Source organism: Musca domestica, unplaced genomic scaffold (assembly GCF_030504385.1).
Source record: "Musca domestica strain aabys unplaced genomic scaffold, Musca_domestica.polishedcontigs.V.1.1 186, whole genome shotgun sequence".
In the NCBI taxonomy this organism is placed as follows: Eukaryota; Metazoa; Arthropoda; class Insecta; order Diptera; family Muscidae; genus Musca; species Musca domestica.
The window spans coordinates 917,794-934,147 of NW_026712242.1; the positions used below are offsets into that span (position 1 = coordinate 917,794).

The window sequence follows — 16,354 nt, forward strand, 5'->3', positions numbered from 1 at the left end:
TGCCGGTCCACGGCTTCGTATGGCCCCGTATATAGGTCATCATTAAACGGCATTTGCGGATTTTTTGGAAATTTTTCAAGTTCCTTCCACATGGTGCAGGGTATTAAAAGTTCGGCACGGCCGAACTTGCCTTCTTTTTTATACCCTCCACCATAGTATCGAGGCTATATTAAGTTTGTCATTCCGTTTAACACCTCGAAATATACATTTTAGACCACACAAAGTATATATATTCTTGATCAGCATAAAATTCTATGTCGATTTAGCGATGTCCGTCCGTCTGTCACTCTAGCTTCTGAACAAAATGAAGTAGATTGATGAAAGTTTACTCAAATGTATATTATGTCTGCAGGACTTTTGGTATTGAAAATGGGCAAACGGTACCTCCCAGATATTCGGTATTTTGATGACGGTATTTTGATGAGTTTAGCGACATTATTCACCGGAATTGGTTCAAATTTGGTATTTGAAGTTCGTAATGAATACTACAGCCTAAGACAAAAAATTGTCTGTGCAGGTCCACGTCTTCGTATAGCCCCCATATAACGGTACTTCCCGATATTCGGTATTTTGATGATTTTAGCGACATTATTCATCGGAATTCGGTATTTAAAGTTCGTGATGGATACTGCATTTGGTATTTTGAAGATTTTAAAAGAATTTTTAACGGATTTTATTTTTTTGAAAATTACCAAATTCGTTCCAAATGGAGGAGGGTATTCAAAGTTCGGCCCGGCCGAACTTACAGCTTTTTTATTTACTATTTACTTTGGTTAGTTTAAAAATTCTGGGAAGCGCCTAAAAGTATGATATAAATATGCTACAGATAATTGTGAAGAACATCACTTTACATCACGATTACACATTATGTTACACATTATCTATCATAATGAGTGATCTAGCCTTTAGTGCACAATACGATCGTAGCTGTGACACATGATTTTAGAGTTGCTTTGGAAAGGAGGGTAGATTTGATTTGTCATATCGTGTGCGACACCTCTAAATATTCGTCATAGACCCTAAAGTTTAACGAAGTCCGTCTGTCTGAGATCACGATACAGCCTATATTATTTGACGTAGACCTTTAAAATTTGGCACAGCAAGTTGCATTTTGCCCAGGTTGTTTGGTATTGAAAATGATACATAGGTCAACGTTTTGGTATAGCCCCCATATAACGGTGCCTACCGATATTCGGTATTTTAATGATTTGTTTAAAAAATTGCATTTGTAGTTCGCAATGGGTTCTAGCTCCGGTGGAGGAACATTGGATACATAGGTCCACGTTCGTTCGTATAGCCCCGATATAACGGCACCTCCCGATATTCGGTATTTCGATGATTTTAACCATATTTTTCCACGGATTTCTCTAAAACGTGGTATTTTTTCTTCGCAACGAGTTTTAGCTTCATACCTTCGGATATTTGGCATTTTGACGATTTAAGCCACATTTTCTAATAGATTTGTGTAACATTTGGTATTTGTACTTCATAATAGATTCTATAACCAAAAACATTGTCCATATTGGTCAACGAGTTCCACACAACGGTACGCACAATATTCAGTATTTTGATAGTCCTAGCCAAATTTACCCACAAAATTTGGTATTTAATTCTCGCAATTGATAACAATCATTTTAGATTTAAAAATTGTCATGTCATGTTAGCTTAAAGTGCAACACGTTTGAATCCAGATAATTTTATATAACAATGTTTTCTTTACCTAATGGTGGAAGTTATTAATTAATTTAGTTGTACTACAAGTGTATAATAAATATGATACAAGTGTTTTTGTAGTAGTGAGTAGATTAATTCTGTACGGCACTGCCTTAATTTTAAGTTTAAAAAATATTTGGAGCTCCTAAAGGTATGGCATAAAAATGTAAAGTATAAAATGTGAAAAAGTTGGTTTACACATGACACTAACATAATGTGTAATCGGGTCTTTAGATCGCAAATCAATCAACACAACTATATGCTAATTATTTCAGAACGTTATTTTTCATATGAAAAATGTCCATACCAAATAGAATTCAAAATGCTAAAGTACAGTCCATTCGGTTGGAAATCGAAACAAGGAAAATAATGACGTCATGGGGTCCGAAAGGTTTTTTAATATTGAAACCTCTAGCCCTGATAATACAACGAACGGGCGGACAGACAGATGGACATATTTAAATCGGCATTGAATTTAACTCTGAACATAAATAAATATATTATAGGTCATCGAAGAATATATGTGGTGTTAGAAACTTATGCAAAATAACATATAGTGTAGTGTAGTGTGTCATGAGGTGGACAAAAACAAATACCTGAAAGAAAATTATAGTTCACTTGATTAAAATATGTTCCCAAGATCTTTATAGTATTTATAATGCAAATATGTCATATCATGGGGACCAATGTAATCCCGATCCTCAGCAATAACTCATAAGACAAGGTAAACATCAATAATCTTAAGGCGTGGGCAAATAAGCAGCTAGTCATCATGGCTAGGCATATTAATGTCAAATTATAAAGGAAAACGACGGCAGAATACGGCAAAAGCATTTTGGTGAGAATTTTCCAGAAAAAAAGTGATAGTGTGACTTCTTTATATTTGGCTGGAAAACCACAAGTCGCTATCGTTAGAGCACTTATTCTGATGTCACGGTCGATTTATGCGAGCGGAGAGCGACCATCGGCTGTTATGGTGGCCCCAACATCACCATGGCCGGCGCTTGAGTTCTGGTGGCCAACCGAAGGTGCACATTTTCAGCTGACCTCTTTGGCAAGTAAACACGATCATTTTGTTTGTTTACAAACTGCTGGACAACGAATGTTTTCCCATAGGAGAAAACCAAATTCGGCAGTTCACCACTTTCGGCCAAGCGAAGCAACTCTGTGGCTGTTTTGAGTCTATTTTCTTTCTGTTGCGGTGTAAGTTCTTGCACTTTTTGGAATTTCAATGGCTTTACCCCGAGCTCATTTTTCACTATTTGCCGAATGGAATATTGCGATATGTTCAGCTGGCAAGCCTTTGAATTTGATTTGAAGCAAACATATTTTTTTTACAGAGAAGTCGTAAAATTGCTACTTATATGGGCTGGATAATTCAATTATTTGTGTTTTTTTTTTCACAGTTGTTACACAGTTTCACTGAATGCCATCCTTTAACGCAAATGCTTAACAATGGTAAAATAAGGAAGCTAATGTCAATATTACACATTTGACAACTTCTCATGATCAAAATGTTTATTTAAAAATCCATCCATGTTTATAAAAAATCCCATCAGAGATGGGAAACTGTTATCAATTATGTAAAATTTGGCAAGGTAAATCCCAGAAAATGCAAAGCTTGGTACAATTATTTGACATGAGGTTACCTTGATTCAATTGTACCATGAGTTTAGGAAAAATGAGCGAAATGTGAGAAACACTTTGTCAATGGTTGTTTCGAACAGCTGTTTTATGGTTCAGTTGCTTATGCTTAAAGTACGTTTAAATATAAATCTTTCAGCCTGATAATTGACCAATCACCATCAATTTGTCTATGAAAAACATTCCTAAAATTTATTCTTAATGTTCAATTATCACGATTTACCAGGGTATATATTCTTTGTGAAAACGTGCCATTACTCTGCTGGGTCTAACGAAATGTTGTCTTGTTTACTTTTTATACTCTACACCACAAGGTGGTCATGTCTTTGTGCATTTGTTTGTAACAGGCAAAAGGAAACGAGATAGACTCATAGTTCCTTTTGATGATCTGAGAATCACTTTCTGAGTTGATTTATGCATGTCAGTCCGTCTGTCCATGTATTCTTGTGAAAAAATGCAGGTCGCATCTATTATCCGATTGAGATGAAATTTTCCAAACAACATTTGTTTGGCCCAAGGACGAACCCTATTGAAATTGGAGATAATCGGTCAAAATTTAGATATAGCTCCCATATATATCTTCGTCCGATTTGCTTTTTATTGTGCACCAAACGTGTAATATCAGCCCGAATAGTATGGAATTTTGCACATACAACCAAATTAGATCTGAAAATAAGTATGCCAAATTTGATCGAAATCGGTTCAGATATAGCTATAGCTCCCACATATATAGTGTTCATCCGATTTGTTATTTTTGTCCTCCGCAGCCGTAATATGCACTCTGTAACAACAATACTTGGGGAAATATATCAAATGCAGCTCAGAAATACATTTGCTAAATTTTATCGAGATCGGTTCAGATTTGGATATAGCTCCCATATATAACTTCGTCCGATTTACCTTTTATTGTTCACCAAACGTCTAATATTTGCCCAAATGTGATGGAATTTGGCATATACGACCGAATTGAGTCTAGAAGGTATTATGCCAAATTTGGTGAAGATCGGTTCAGATATAGCTATAGCTCTCATATATATTGTTCATCCGATTTGTTGTATTTATTACCCACAGCCGTAATATGCACTCCGTAACAACGATATTCAGGGAAATATATCAAATACAGCTCAGAAATATCTTTGCCAAATTTTATCGAGATCCCATATATATCTTTATGTGATTTCAAATTACTTTTGAACCAAATGGACAATACAAGTCCGAATTTAAAAGATACAAATGCTTCGGCATATTTAGTCCTTTGAATTTTAAATTATAGGACTTTCTTCACTGGTTTCATATTTTTGTATGAAAAAGTAAAGTCTTTCTTATATAGCGTCTAGGTACAAAGTTTTATCCGGAGATGTTATAGCTAAATCCGGATTTGTACAACCAGATTTATATCGCGTTTATTGAAGATTAAATTACTGGGTTCAGTAGATCTATTGGGTTGACTTTACTTTTTATTATTTATAATTTCTTCTCATCTGATATTTGTTTACATATACATACACAACCAACAGATTAATCAGAAAGTAGATAAAAATTTTGAAAATTGTAGAATTGTAATCATTGTATTTGCATAGGCAACAATAATTTAAAATTTGTTGTTCTGTATTCAAGCGTGTTTCACTTTAAACTTCATATACCAGTAAGAACGTTTGGATAATTCAGTTAAAATATAAAAAAACCATAAAGTGAATGAGGCCGTTATATGGGGCCATACCAAAACGGGAACCTCTATGGACAATTTTATACTTCATCTATCAAATCTTCTAAAATACCAAATTTGAGCTTCATGAATATTCAAAATTTTGATCCTTTGTGGGGGAGGTGCCAGAAGGAGTAGACCGACATATTCCATCTTCAAATCAGATCTTGTTTTGGTAAAAATATTGCGATGTGCGAAGTTTGCGGAGGACCTGATGCTTATTTCAGATTTTATGTTCGTTTTGGTTATTCAAAACTTTGACTAGGACCATCAAAATGCCGAATATCGGTGGGTATCGTTACATGTGCGCTATAGGAAAACGTGGAACTAAATATTTAATGTTTTGCCACCGGTCTAGAAGCCATTATGAACTACAAATACTAATTTTTATACAAATCCGTGTAAAAATGTGGCAAAGATCATCTAGATTTGGTATATCGGCAGGTACCGTTATATGCCGGCTATACCAAAACGTGAACCTATGCATACAATGTTCCACCATACGAGCTAGAACCCATTATGACCCACAAATACCAATTTTTAGACATATCCGTGGAAAAATGCGGCAAAAATCATCAAAATACCGAATATCGGGAGGTACCGGTATATAGGGACTATACCAAAACGTGGACCGATATATTTCATTTTCAATACCAACCATCCTAGACACAATACAAATTGTTCTATGTGGGCTGTATCGTGATTACCACAGACAGACAGACAGACGGACATCGTCAAATCGACTTAGAATTTTATGTTGATTATTTATATTTAGGGGTCTAGGACAAATATTTAGGGGTGTTACAAACGGAATAACAAAATTAATATACCCTTCTTTTCAAGGTCGAGGGTATAAAAATATGTTTTTAGTCTTATTTTTGTTCAATTCGTAAACAATTGTAAACTATCGATGTTTTATCCGATGGAAGTCACAAAATAGTGTCTGCACACGGAACACCTTATTTTATCTTCCTTGGCGCCACTACGTAGTAGACAACAGTAGTTTTGTTATTGTAACTGTACATACCATCGTATTTATTAGGATAAGAACGTCGCAGAAGTGGCATCTTAATATGGGAGTGAGTTACTCACGTCCAATGCTTCCCTGCAAGCATCCTTCGTCAATTAGACTTTTAAATATGCAATAGTTGGTTTTGTTTATTTTTATTTTTATAACAATATTCTTATATTGGCGAAAATCCGAGAAACAAGAATGGAATTTCGGGGTTATTCCAGAAGATTGAATATAAAATAGTTGGGCAATACAATTTTATCACAAAATTGTACAACTTGTTTACCCATTTACGTCGAAAATTTCCATTTATTTTGCTACTAAATTTGAAATAATTTCAAATTATTGTAGCTTTTATTCAAAACAATACGCACACACATATACAAAAGTTGTGTTCCAGAACCAACAAATTAGTACTAATTAGTGCTAATTCTGCTACAACGCGTTCCCGTACTCAAAAAACTAGCAAAACTTGCAGCTCTCTCTCGAAAATGGCGCTGAGTGGTGCACATTTCTGCTTGTTTTAGCTACATGAATTTGGCCGAGCAGAAATGTGCAACTTGTAAATTTGACATTTAATTGGCAGGGCTAACAAGGTTGAAAAATGTATTGATACATTTCAATGTTCGCGCGTCACAACAAATGTAAAGAAAAAAGATCATTAAAAAACTAAAGGAAAAACTAATATTTGTCGTGCAAAAAACAGAAAGAGAAAATATGGAGCAACTGATGTATTCACTTTTGGATGATTCCAGCAGTGAAGAGGACTGGCTGAATGAGGAATAAGGCGAAGAAAGCGTATTGGAAAACATAGCAAAATTAGTGAAAGGTAAATTGAAAAATTAAGCTTAAAACCAAAAGTAGGATAGTTTTCAGCAGTTCTCCTGCTGGCACCAAGATTCTATTGAGACGATTGAGTTATGTTGTTCCCAACTGTTGGCCACTTATCGGGCGTGTTCCGAAGGAGTGCGCAAATATTGTTCATTTCGTGTCACAACGAGCCTATATAGAGTATTTTCTTCCGTTTTCTGAAGTATTAGATTTTTGGAAAATGTGGAATTGTGCGTGTAAAATATTGTGATGTATAAAATTTGAAGAAAATCGGGCACTTCTTTCCAATTTTATGGCTACAGATTTAATACTACCAAAAGTATTAAATCATATATACCCTCTGTAGCCATACGGCTGAGGGTATAAAATCATTATAGAATCTAATTAATTGAGTGCCATCTTCCTTATTTTACAGATAAACGTCACTCGATACCCGGCTATAGAGTGAATGTAATATCCAGCTACACCGACGAAGAATTTAAAATGCACTATCGTATTTCGCGAAGTCTTTTTAAAATTTTGAGCGATAAATTTAGCGAAAGCCAGCAGTACAAACATCTACGCTCAGACAAACGACTTTTAAGCGATGAACACTTGTATGTATTTTTGTGGTTTGCGGGTCATGAAGCCTGTAGCTATAGAGATCTTTTCGATAGATTTAATGTAACCATATCTTCTGTAAGTCGTATTATAAAGCGAGTATATATATATATATATATATATATACATATATATATATATATATATATATATATATATATATATATATATATATATATATATATATATATATATATATATGTGTGTGTGTGTATACAACAAACCAATTCCTATTTTATCCATCGGAATATACCAAAAGTTGAACAATAACTTATGTGTGTACAATTTTAAAATAACAAATATTTGTTTATTGCATTGAAACATGTTTTTTAAGATGTATTAATATAATTAGTTCCTTTTGGAAATGGAATTATTAGTGGTGTAGGGTATCATAAATTTTATTAAAAGGTATAGATATACCACACAATTAATCTCTTGTGTTGCAGATATGTGCAGCAATTTTTTCCAATAAATCCATTTTCCGCTCATTGCGTCTATCTCTGGCTTCCATATGTCGCAACACAGCCGAATGAAAATTCTTTCTTTCTTCCACAATTTCTTCCAATAGTTTAACAGTTCGTTGCTTTGGATTTGCATTTTCTGCATATGAAATGAAAATAGTTTAACACAATTTGCCTATGAAAACGTTGTTTTAATATTTCGTTTATGATACCTTTTTTTAAACTGGGCTTGGTACATAAGGGAACATCTGAAATATAAAAAAACTTATATTTCAATTGCTATTTCCATTTTTGGTTTTTAATACCTTTTTTAAAAGCCGCATTTGAACACGAAGGAATGTCTGAAATAAAAAAGGTGGAAATTTAGATGATGATAATGTAATTTTGTATCATTCTAGAAGATAAGGTTTGTGGTTGTAGGAGGTGTAATACTTGAATTTTATAATTGGTTACGAAATATAATGTTCATGGGAAACTGCAACATTGTTTACATTTTTTTTTATCGATCTAAAGTCTTTAAAGTAGTAGGGATATTTTCTATGATTATCAAATTAAATATGTTGGAAAATGTTCCTTATTACCGAAAGCTTAATGGCAAATAGTACTTTCGAAGGCGGATTTCAGATAAGGTGTTTATGTAGGAGTTTTTAAAAAAATTAAGCAACATTTGTGGTCATCTAATGTGTGTCAATAAATAAGTATGTTGGTTAAATAATCAAATCAGCAATGTATGTGGAGGAAGGAGACACAAATCATCCAAAGTAAAATTGTTACTTCTCACCAATATCACCAGAATCTTCATTTATGTTGAGGTTATTGCCATCCTTTCCATCAGCATTCTCGCTATCAAGGACATAATCTGGGTTTAGCGATTTCCTTTCACCCAATATACTTTCTAATTCTCTATATCAAAATGTATAAGAACACAAAATTCGAAAGCCTAAATTTTAAACCTATGCCACAACATGCATTGTAGTGGATAGTTCCTTATACTACGTAGTGATAACAATTCATAAAAAAGTTGGGTAAAAATCTCAAAAACTAAATACTTACAGCTCAAAAGGGCATGTTACTTTATTCCTGCCTGTTAAAGAGTTGTTGAGCTTCATTTTTTTAAACCGCCTTTCCAACGATCGAAAATTTGTGTGGACTTGATCAGGTGTAAAACAGTATCTAAAATTGGATAAGAAATGAGTAGAAGTAATACCATTATGGAGTTCTTGGCGATACAAATATGGACCGCCTAAAAAAGTGAAAAAGTAAATAAATGCATTCACAAGAGTATCAAAAACATTTGGGAACTTTGGGAATACTCTACTTTAGTAAAAACTCTTCGATATTTTCAAAATGATCTCTAGAGCTTGATTCCGATAAAGTATGTTTTTCTTGGAGAACGGACGCGGTACTCCCTGGTTTAATTCCAAAATGCTACAATATGTACTTTTATCTTTCCTGGGTCCAGGGGTCCTTGAACAATTTGGCACCATTTGGCCACTTGTTGGACAGGTATTTTCATAGGATTTCCAATGTTGTCTATGTCGGGTTTATGGATTAGGAACTAAACCGGAAGTTGGTCCTGGACTTTTAGGTCAGAAATCCGGGGTAACGGGTCCGCTCCAAGAAAATCGTTCTTTACCGGAATCAGTATAAAAATCTCTATCTCTGGAAAAAATTGTCCTTATTTTCCGATTGAAAACATATGTCTACTTACCCAATCTGGTTAAGATGTTCGCTTATTACTGCGAAAAAAAAAAGAAAATGTTCTTTTTATTTTTAAGGTTGGCTGTCTTCCCAACTTGTGGCATTAAGTCTTCTAGAAGACTTAACATTAATTTTACCGGCGCCTCCAACCATGTTAGGTTCTCTGGGGTTGGGGTTTGAGAAAACTCCACCTCTAAATACTCTTCAACGCATTCTGAAAACAAAGCTTTCTAAATAAACAGCATTCAAAAATAATTATAATTTTAACTTACCGTCTTCAATACTCATTTTTTTAAATTTTGGCGTCCTTTTCAATAAGGTTTCACAAGTCCGATTTAGACTGCTTTCATTTTGAATTTTGAATGTTGACACTTTATCGCATTTCTGCTAATTTTCCGTTCCCTTATTTTTTGAGCACATCTAAATGAGAATGGCATTTCGCACTATTCTCTCTTCTGCTAGTTTTACTACTAAAAAAAGTACTGGAACACAACTAAAATGTGTATATGTTTTGACAGGATATGGGCACAAAAATAAAAAAAATGTATTTAGGGGGTAGCTTTGTTCTACCTCCTGTAATTATGCCATCGAAAATATGCATTTATTTTAAAACTGAATTAGAAATAATTTAAAATTATTGTTTTTTTTTATTCGAAACGATACACACATACAAAAACATGTATATGTTTTTACAGAATAAGGGCACCAAAGGAAAAAAAACTGTATTTAGGGGGTAGCTTTGTTCTACTTTCTGTAATTATGCCATGCTACCACCCAAATACATTTTTTTTCTTTTGGTGTCCCTATTCTGTCAAGACATATACACAGTTATTATTTGTGTCTGTATTGTTTTGAATAAAAATGAAAATAATTTGAAATTATTTCAAATTTAGAGAAAGGCAACTAAACGGATAATTTTGGTATAAAACAATCTTGGATTCAATTTTGTGGAGGAACCCCGAAATTACATTCAAGTTTTGTGTGTTTCCCAAACATAATAATTTTTTGAAATAGAACAATTGTTGCATGTTAAAAAATATATTTGACATAAGACTCCGGTACAGAGTTGCATTTTCCTTGTTTCTTCGAAGTTGAGCAACTATCCTTATTGAGCCATGATTCTTCTCAAATTTGTTTTGTCGAAAACCAGTAAGGGATGGTAAAAGTAAAACATTTCTATTGGTTTTTTTTTGCAACGAAAACTGTCTTAGCTTGCGATCGTTATTGAATGCGTATTACGCTTTAGTACATTTTAATTTGAAATCGGATGGGAAATATGTATATAGTGTCATAGTGATATATTGCCTGCTCAGCAAACTTATTTTTTTTCCAATTGCTTGGCAAATGGCAGACAAATATAATTTTTGGTTCACCAAACTCCAACACAAAACAAAATGTCAAAGTAGGCAATCAAAAAATACCAATCGTTAATTCACAAAAGTTAAAAAAAACATTAAGATATTGTGTGTAAAAATATCAACCAAAAGATCGTAGAAAAAGAACAAAGGGCAGAAATAAAACTTTTAAAATTACAATTGGAGCAGAATAATGCTATGGTAGAACAGATGAAGGTGCAAACAAAAACACTCAACTCGATGGCCAATTCTCTTCAAGGCATTCAACATGTCTTGCAAGAAATGTTTACATTTTTAAAAACTGAATGAAAATAATTGTGTTAAGACATTTTTTAATCAACTAATTAATTTTATTTTTTCCCTATTAATTTAATTTTAATAAAAAAGAGCCTAAATTACATTTTAATTAAATAAATGTTTATTTATTTAATTAGTTAATTTAACAGATTTAAGGCTATTTCGTCTCTAATTGTAATAGCTGCCGTTTCATCACCAGAAGAAAAACTACCTAAATCGTCAGTTTCATTTTGGAATACAGTATAACTTGGTAATAAATGGTTCTTATAAAATTTACATATGTTGTGCAAAGTACAACACGTGTTAATAATTTGTGTTGCTTTGGCGGGACTGTAATGCAACCTTCTCGATCCTATGATGCACCTAAACCCATTCTTTAGAACACCAAAACACCGTTCTCCAACATTTCGTAGTTTTGAATGTTTCTTGTTGTACTTCCTTTCGGTGGCATTTGAAGGATTCCGATATGGCGTCATCATATAGGGCTGAAGTTTGTATCCAGAGTCCCCTTCAAGTGAATTTTAGGAAAGAAGATATTTTGTTGTATGTGTGCATTAAAAAAGGCAACTATAAATCCTCTTGTCTCGAATATAATTATTTTTAAAGTGGTCATGTGCATCGCACACAAATGCATCGTGATTTGCACCTGGACTTCTAGCATCAACATAATTTATTACCATATTATGATCACATATCTATAATGAATAATACAAATTTGTTCGCATTCATCTTTCTCAATTAAAGTTTTTTGTAGACGAATCCATTTAGCACATATGTGCTGCTCCACAATGTCCAATCATTCGCTTATCACCTCCTAAACTTTTGACTTTGACATATATGAGACGCTCTCATTTCCCACACAAAATTGGTAGCCACCACTTGCCAACAATTTTAAAAATGTTGAAATTTTTACGATTGGTAGAACACTGTTGCTCCTTGTGTTCCGTTTCATTTGTGGCTCCAGTTCACCCAACAGCATCAAAAACACCTCCTTACTCGAAAACTGGCAATAAATCTGAAACAAACAACAAAAGTTATGGTCCATTTCATCCGCTGTCCTGGGTCCATCCAAACACTTACCTTTCTTCTGGAAGTTCCAATGCGTTTGTGGCATCGCGCAATGGGAAATGCGTTTGATAGAACGTATTATTTGAAATGACACAATTAGGATGTGTGGCAAATGTGGTAAAATTATTTCAAAGAATTGGCCAGGTTTTAAAAGCCAGCACCTAATGAAAATAGCCTTAAGGAGCAGGTACATAAAAAGCTTGAAGTCATGGCTAGGCATATTAATGTCAAATTATAAAGGAAAACGACGGCAGGATTTTAGTGCGGCTTTGTAATTCCTTTATGAAATGTCACAAAATATGCCCAGCCATGACTTCAAGCTTCTTATGTACTTGCACCCTTAGTCTTTCAGCGCTACTGCTATTAAATATTTGAAGCCACGGCTAAAATTGCACATGATCAGCTATTTAGCTTTGACAAAAGCTATTTAGCTCGTTGTTGACATGCATTAGGCCTAGCCGTCAATTAAGCAACAAATTCAGCACACAAAGAAAGCAATAGCTCTGTTTTCGGCTGCTGCTATTTTCGTTTTAGACGAGTGAGCAGCCGATAATATATTTTTTAGAATTGTGTGTTGTCAACGTACAAATGAGTAAAGCACGTACATATTCAATAATAGCGATTTATACGTGATGGTAAATTAATTTTTTCCTTTTGTAAATCATCGACATAGTAATTGTTACCTTGGGTAATATCGAATATAGTAAACATTTTAACCACATTTACTATGAAGTAAATTGCATTTTTCAAAGGTAATTCATTACAGTAAATATATTTATTATTAATAAATATAATAAAAATAAATAAAAAGTGTAGTTCATTTTTATTAAGTACAAAAATTATATGTTGGATTTTACATTAACTCTCATCAGAAAAAATGTCAAGCTCTAATACAGTTTCATGCAAAAACTGTGAATTCAGCTTCACCAACAATATTTTCTGGAGCGTATCTTCACTAAACCTATGTACGATTTTAACAGATGTTTTTTGCTTATATCGTATCTAATTTTTTTTGGTTTTGAAAGTTGTTGACACTGTTTTGGAGTTCTCAGAAAATATTACTTTATGAACTTTTTCCAAATGAATCTTAAGATTATAATTTTTACTGCATTTATAATGTTTTTTACACATCTTGCACCATCTTTTATAAAACATTTATTAACGTCAAACAAATTTTCTTTTGACATTTTAATTTATTTTTCCCCAACAATATGTGTACTTTCCCGAATTATGTTTTCCTACCTTACTCTCTCTTCCATTTGTCATTCCGTCCTTTTCTTTCACTATGTTGTTAACTCATCAAGTTCAAAAATCGTCTTGTTATTATTTTAAAAATTTATTTTTTGAGGTTGTTAACCAATCGAGATTTATTTTAAAATCCATTTTTTTTTTCTAATATTGTTGAATTTTACCTAAAATTGATTTAAATCCTAATTCAAAGGCTTTAACAATTTTTGCAAATTGTCTTTATATGAAACTATCAAATGTTAAAAAGCGCGTTTTTATCGCATTTCATTCGATGTGAAATTTTAATAAGCAACACTGAACTCAAAGTCAAAGCAGCAGTCGTGTTGCTTTTTGGTGTTGAGCTATTTTGATGATAGGGATAATTTCATTTTAGCTTCAGCCGCTCACTGTTTTTTTCCTTTGCAGATGATTTCAAGTAGCATTAGCTCTTTCGGCTAAATTTATTTGTAATATGTTGCTATTTGTTGGCGTAGCTCATTGATAGGCTACTTTTTCATGATTTTTTAGCAGGCAATACTTGAAAATTTTCGGTGCTACTGCTAATTTGACGTTAGCAATTTAAACCCTGCTTTTTACCGATAAGCAATTTTATATACAGTTGGGAAATTTGTAATCATGTTTTGAAAATGTGACATGCGATGTTTCTTAGGGTTCAATTTTATCTCCTCATCTTTTTAAGAGCGAGGTCATGTGTTTGAAAAACGCTTCAGGATAATGTAAGAAATGGGTTGTACCAGGTAGCAAGTCCTTAATGTTGTCTCTAAATGGCGTATAAATAAAATTTAGAGATAGATTCAACCATTTGGCTGTTTGATACAACAAGCTGCTCAAATTTAAAGAAGACTACTTAGGTGAGGCAGGAGTCATTTGGAATACTACTAAATAGCAGGTAATTACCGGAAAAAACAAAGTTATTGCTTTACAAACTAACATTAGGTTCCATATCTCTATAATTGTGAAGATAGGGTTTGGAACATTGGAAAGAAAAATACTTCGTCTCTACATTGGGATAAGTGTTCAGTGTTATAATAAGCGTTACTCAAATCACTATGTATGCGAAGTATCTAAAGTTATCCCAATCCCGGTATATACTATGCGTTTGATTAGAAAACTGTGCCAACAGGTGTTTTATGCATTCAAACTTACTCATTCAGGAAATTGTTAATAATGTATCTAACTTCACATGGGAAAATACCAATTACGTCTCTCCGTTGGGCATTGTCTTGTCAATGGCTCTGGATGATATTCAATGTCCAAATTTTTATGCTAGCACCTCGCCTAGAATTCGCAGGGCTAGTGTAGAAACTAGATAAATGATCTTTTAATCGTTCATCTGATTTATTTATCTATCATCTGATTTATTAGTAATTACTGATTTAGCAATTATAGCAAAGCAAGACGCTGACAAAAAAAATTACAAATTAAAACAATACATAGTTTTAATTATTTCTTTCATCACATCTAAATATTCCAAGACTCAAGAAATTTAAATTGGGAGACAATTACTATTCTGAACCAAATTCTATATGGCCTCATATCAAATATTAGTTATTCTAGACAGAACATAATCGCGTAATCGAAAATTCATTTTCATCAGTCGCGTAATCGAAAATTCATTTTCATCAGTGTTGAGAATCATTGACAACAAATCGAAGGGAATAGTTTATGGCCGCTATATCTAAAATGAGGTAGCAAGACTTTGAAAGCTTTATCCAACAGGCAACTATCCTTCCCAGCAACCGAGAGCCTGATTTGGTAAATCATTTGCCATTGAAAGTACTTTTCAGTGATGCGTATCTTCCGATAACTCCATGAACTCCTTTGCTTATGTCAACATATAAGTTGGTCCTGAGCTGGGTTACCTATCCAATTCGACTTTTCGAGATTTTTCATATCGGAAATATTTCTTAACAATGGCAAATGGGCGGCAATTGATTTTCTAATATTAGGGTGTTAACGGATAAGTGAACACGTTTTTATAATAAAAGAGAATAGCGGGGCTACCTAGCGTAGATGAGAGGGATTTATTAAAAAGGGATCTTCTCAATACGGTCCACATTAAATAAGATAAGAAAATGTGGTGAGCAGACCTTCGATCAGATCAATTGCTGCATGTGGCATGTTAGCGCTAGATTACGGGATGTAATCTTTACTCAGACTGGTAAGTAAGTGCAGCATGTTTGCTTGCTACATGTGAGATAGCTATGCGAGTTTATGACCTTCCCCCAAAGTTTATGATGGCATGGTGCATAGTTCTCTTCCTCTCTCTTTTACACTTAATGCTAAGTTAGGTTAATTCATATTGTCACAAATAGCTCTAAAGAAATATTTTTTTAATAAATAAAGTTAATGTCTTACAAACGCTCATCAAATAAAGACGTGGTGTCTACAAATAACTGATACCTGTTTACAAGGGTTTCCAATCAATCATATTTACCGTTCTTAACACAACTCTTCTACTAATGTAGCTTTTTCATGAATACTCCATTTTTTCGGTGAACTTCAAAAATGTCGGATTGCTTTGGACCTTGCAGACACAAGATAAGTTTTACTTGAAAAAAAATGTCCTACAATTATGTTATCTTAAGCACGAATTCTTCGACCTGTAGATGTTGAATATATCCCACAACATTCGAATAAGCAGGTTAATATCGTTCATCCCAAACTTGAGCTTTTTTGACTATTAGGACGGAGATTTTAAAATCCAGATATAGTATTT

At 33.4% G+C, this 16,354-nt stretch overlaps 2 protein-coding genes across 3 annotated transcripts in view; one reads left to right on the top strand and one right to left on the bottom strand.

Moving 5' to 3' along the window:
* LOC101887402 (rootletin) overlaps nt 1-16,354 on the top strand; it is an 89,663-nt gene that overhangs the window by 8,494 nt on the left and 64,815 nt on the right.
* LOC105261778 (uncharacterized) lies at nt 7,794-10,363 on the bottom strand. Of its 2 annotated transcripts, XM_020036580.2 has the most exons (7): nt 9,940-10,363; nt 9,678-9,881; nt 9,020-9,139; nt 8,748-8,869; nt 8,272-8,307; nt 8,179-8,214; nt 7,794-8,105 (listed from the first exon to the last, which is right to left on the bottom strand). In XM_020036580.2, exons 3-7 carry the CDS (start codon nt 9,073-9,075, stop codon nt 7,933-7,935), a joined length of 423 nt encoding a protein of 140 aa, XP_019892139.1. In that variant the 5' UTR covers nt 9,076-9,139; nt 9,678-9,881; nt 9,940-10,363; the 3' UTR covers nt 7,794-7,932. The 2 variants fall into 2 exon arrangements, 1 of the variants encoding a protein (XP_019892139.1); XR_009341974.1 differs by lacking the exon at nt 8,748-8,869 and having other exon boundaries at nt 7,798-8,105; nt 9,940-10,355.

Excerpts from the sequence above, each read along its gene's own strand:
- LOC105261778 (XM_020036580.2), bottom strand. The coding sequence starts at position 9,075 with ATGAAGCTCAACAACTCTTTAACAGGCAGGAATAAAGTAACATGCCCT. Across the intron at positions 8,870-9,019 it reads GTAACATGCCCTTTTGAGCT|AGAATTAGAAAGTATATTGG; the intron begins GTAAGTATTTAG and ends ATTTTGATATAG. Across the intron at positions 8,308-8,747 it reads TGAAGATTCTGGTGATATTG|ACATTCCTTCGTGTTCAAAT; the intron begins GTGAGAAGTAAC and ends TTTTTATTTCAG.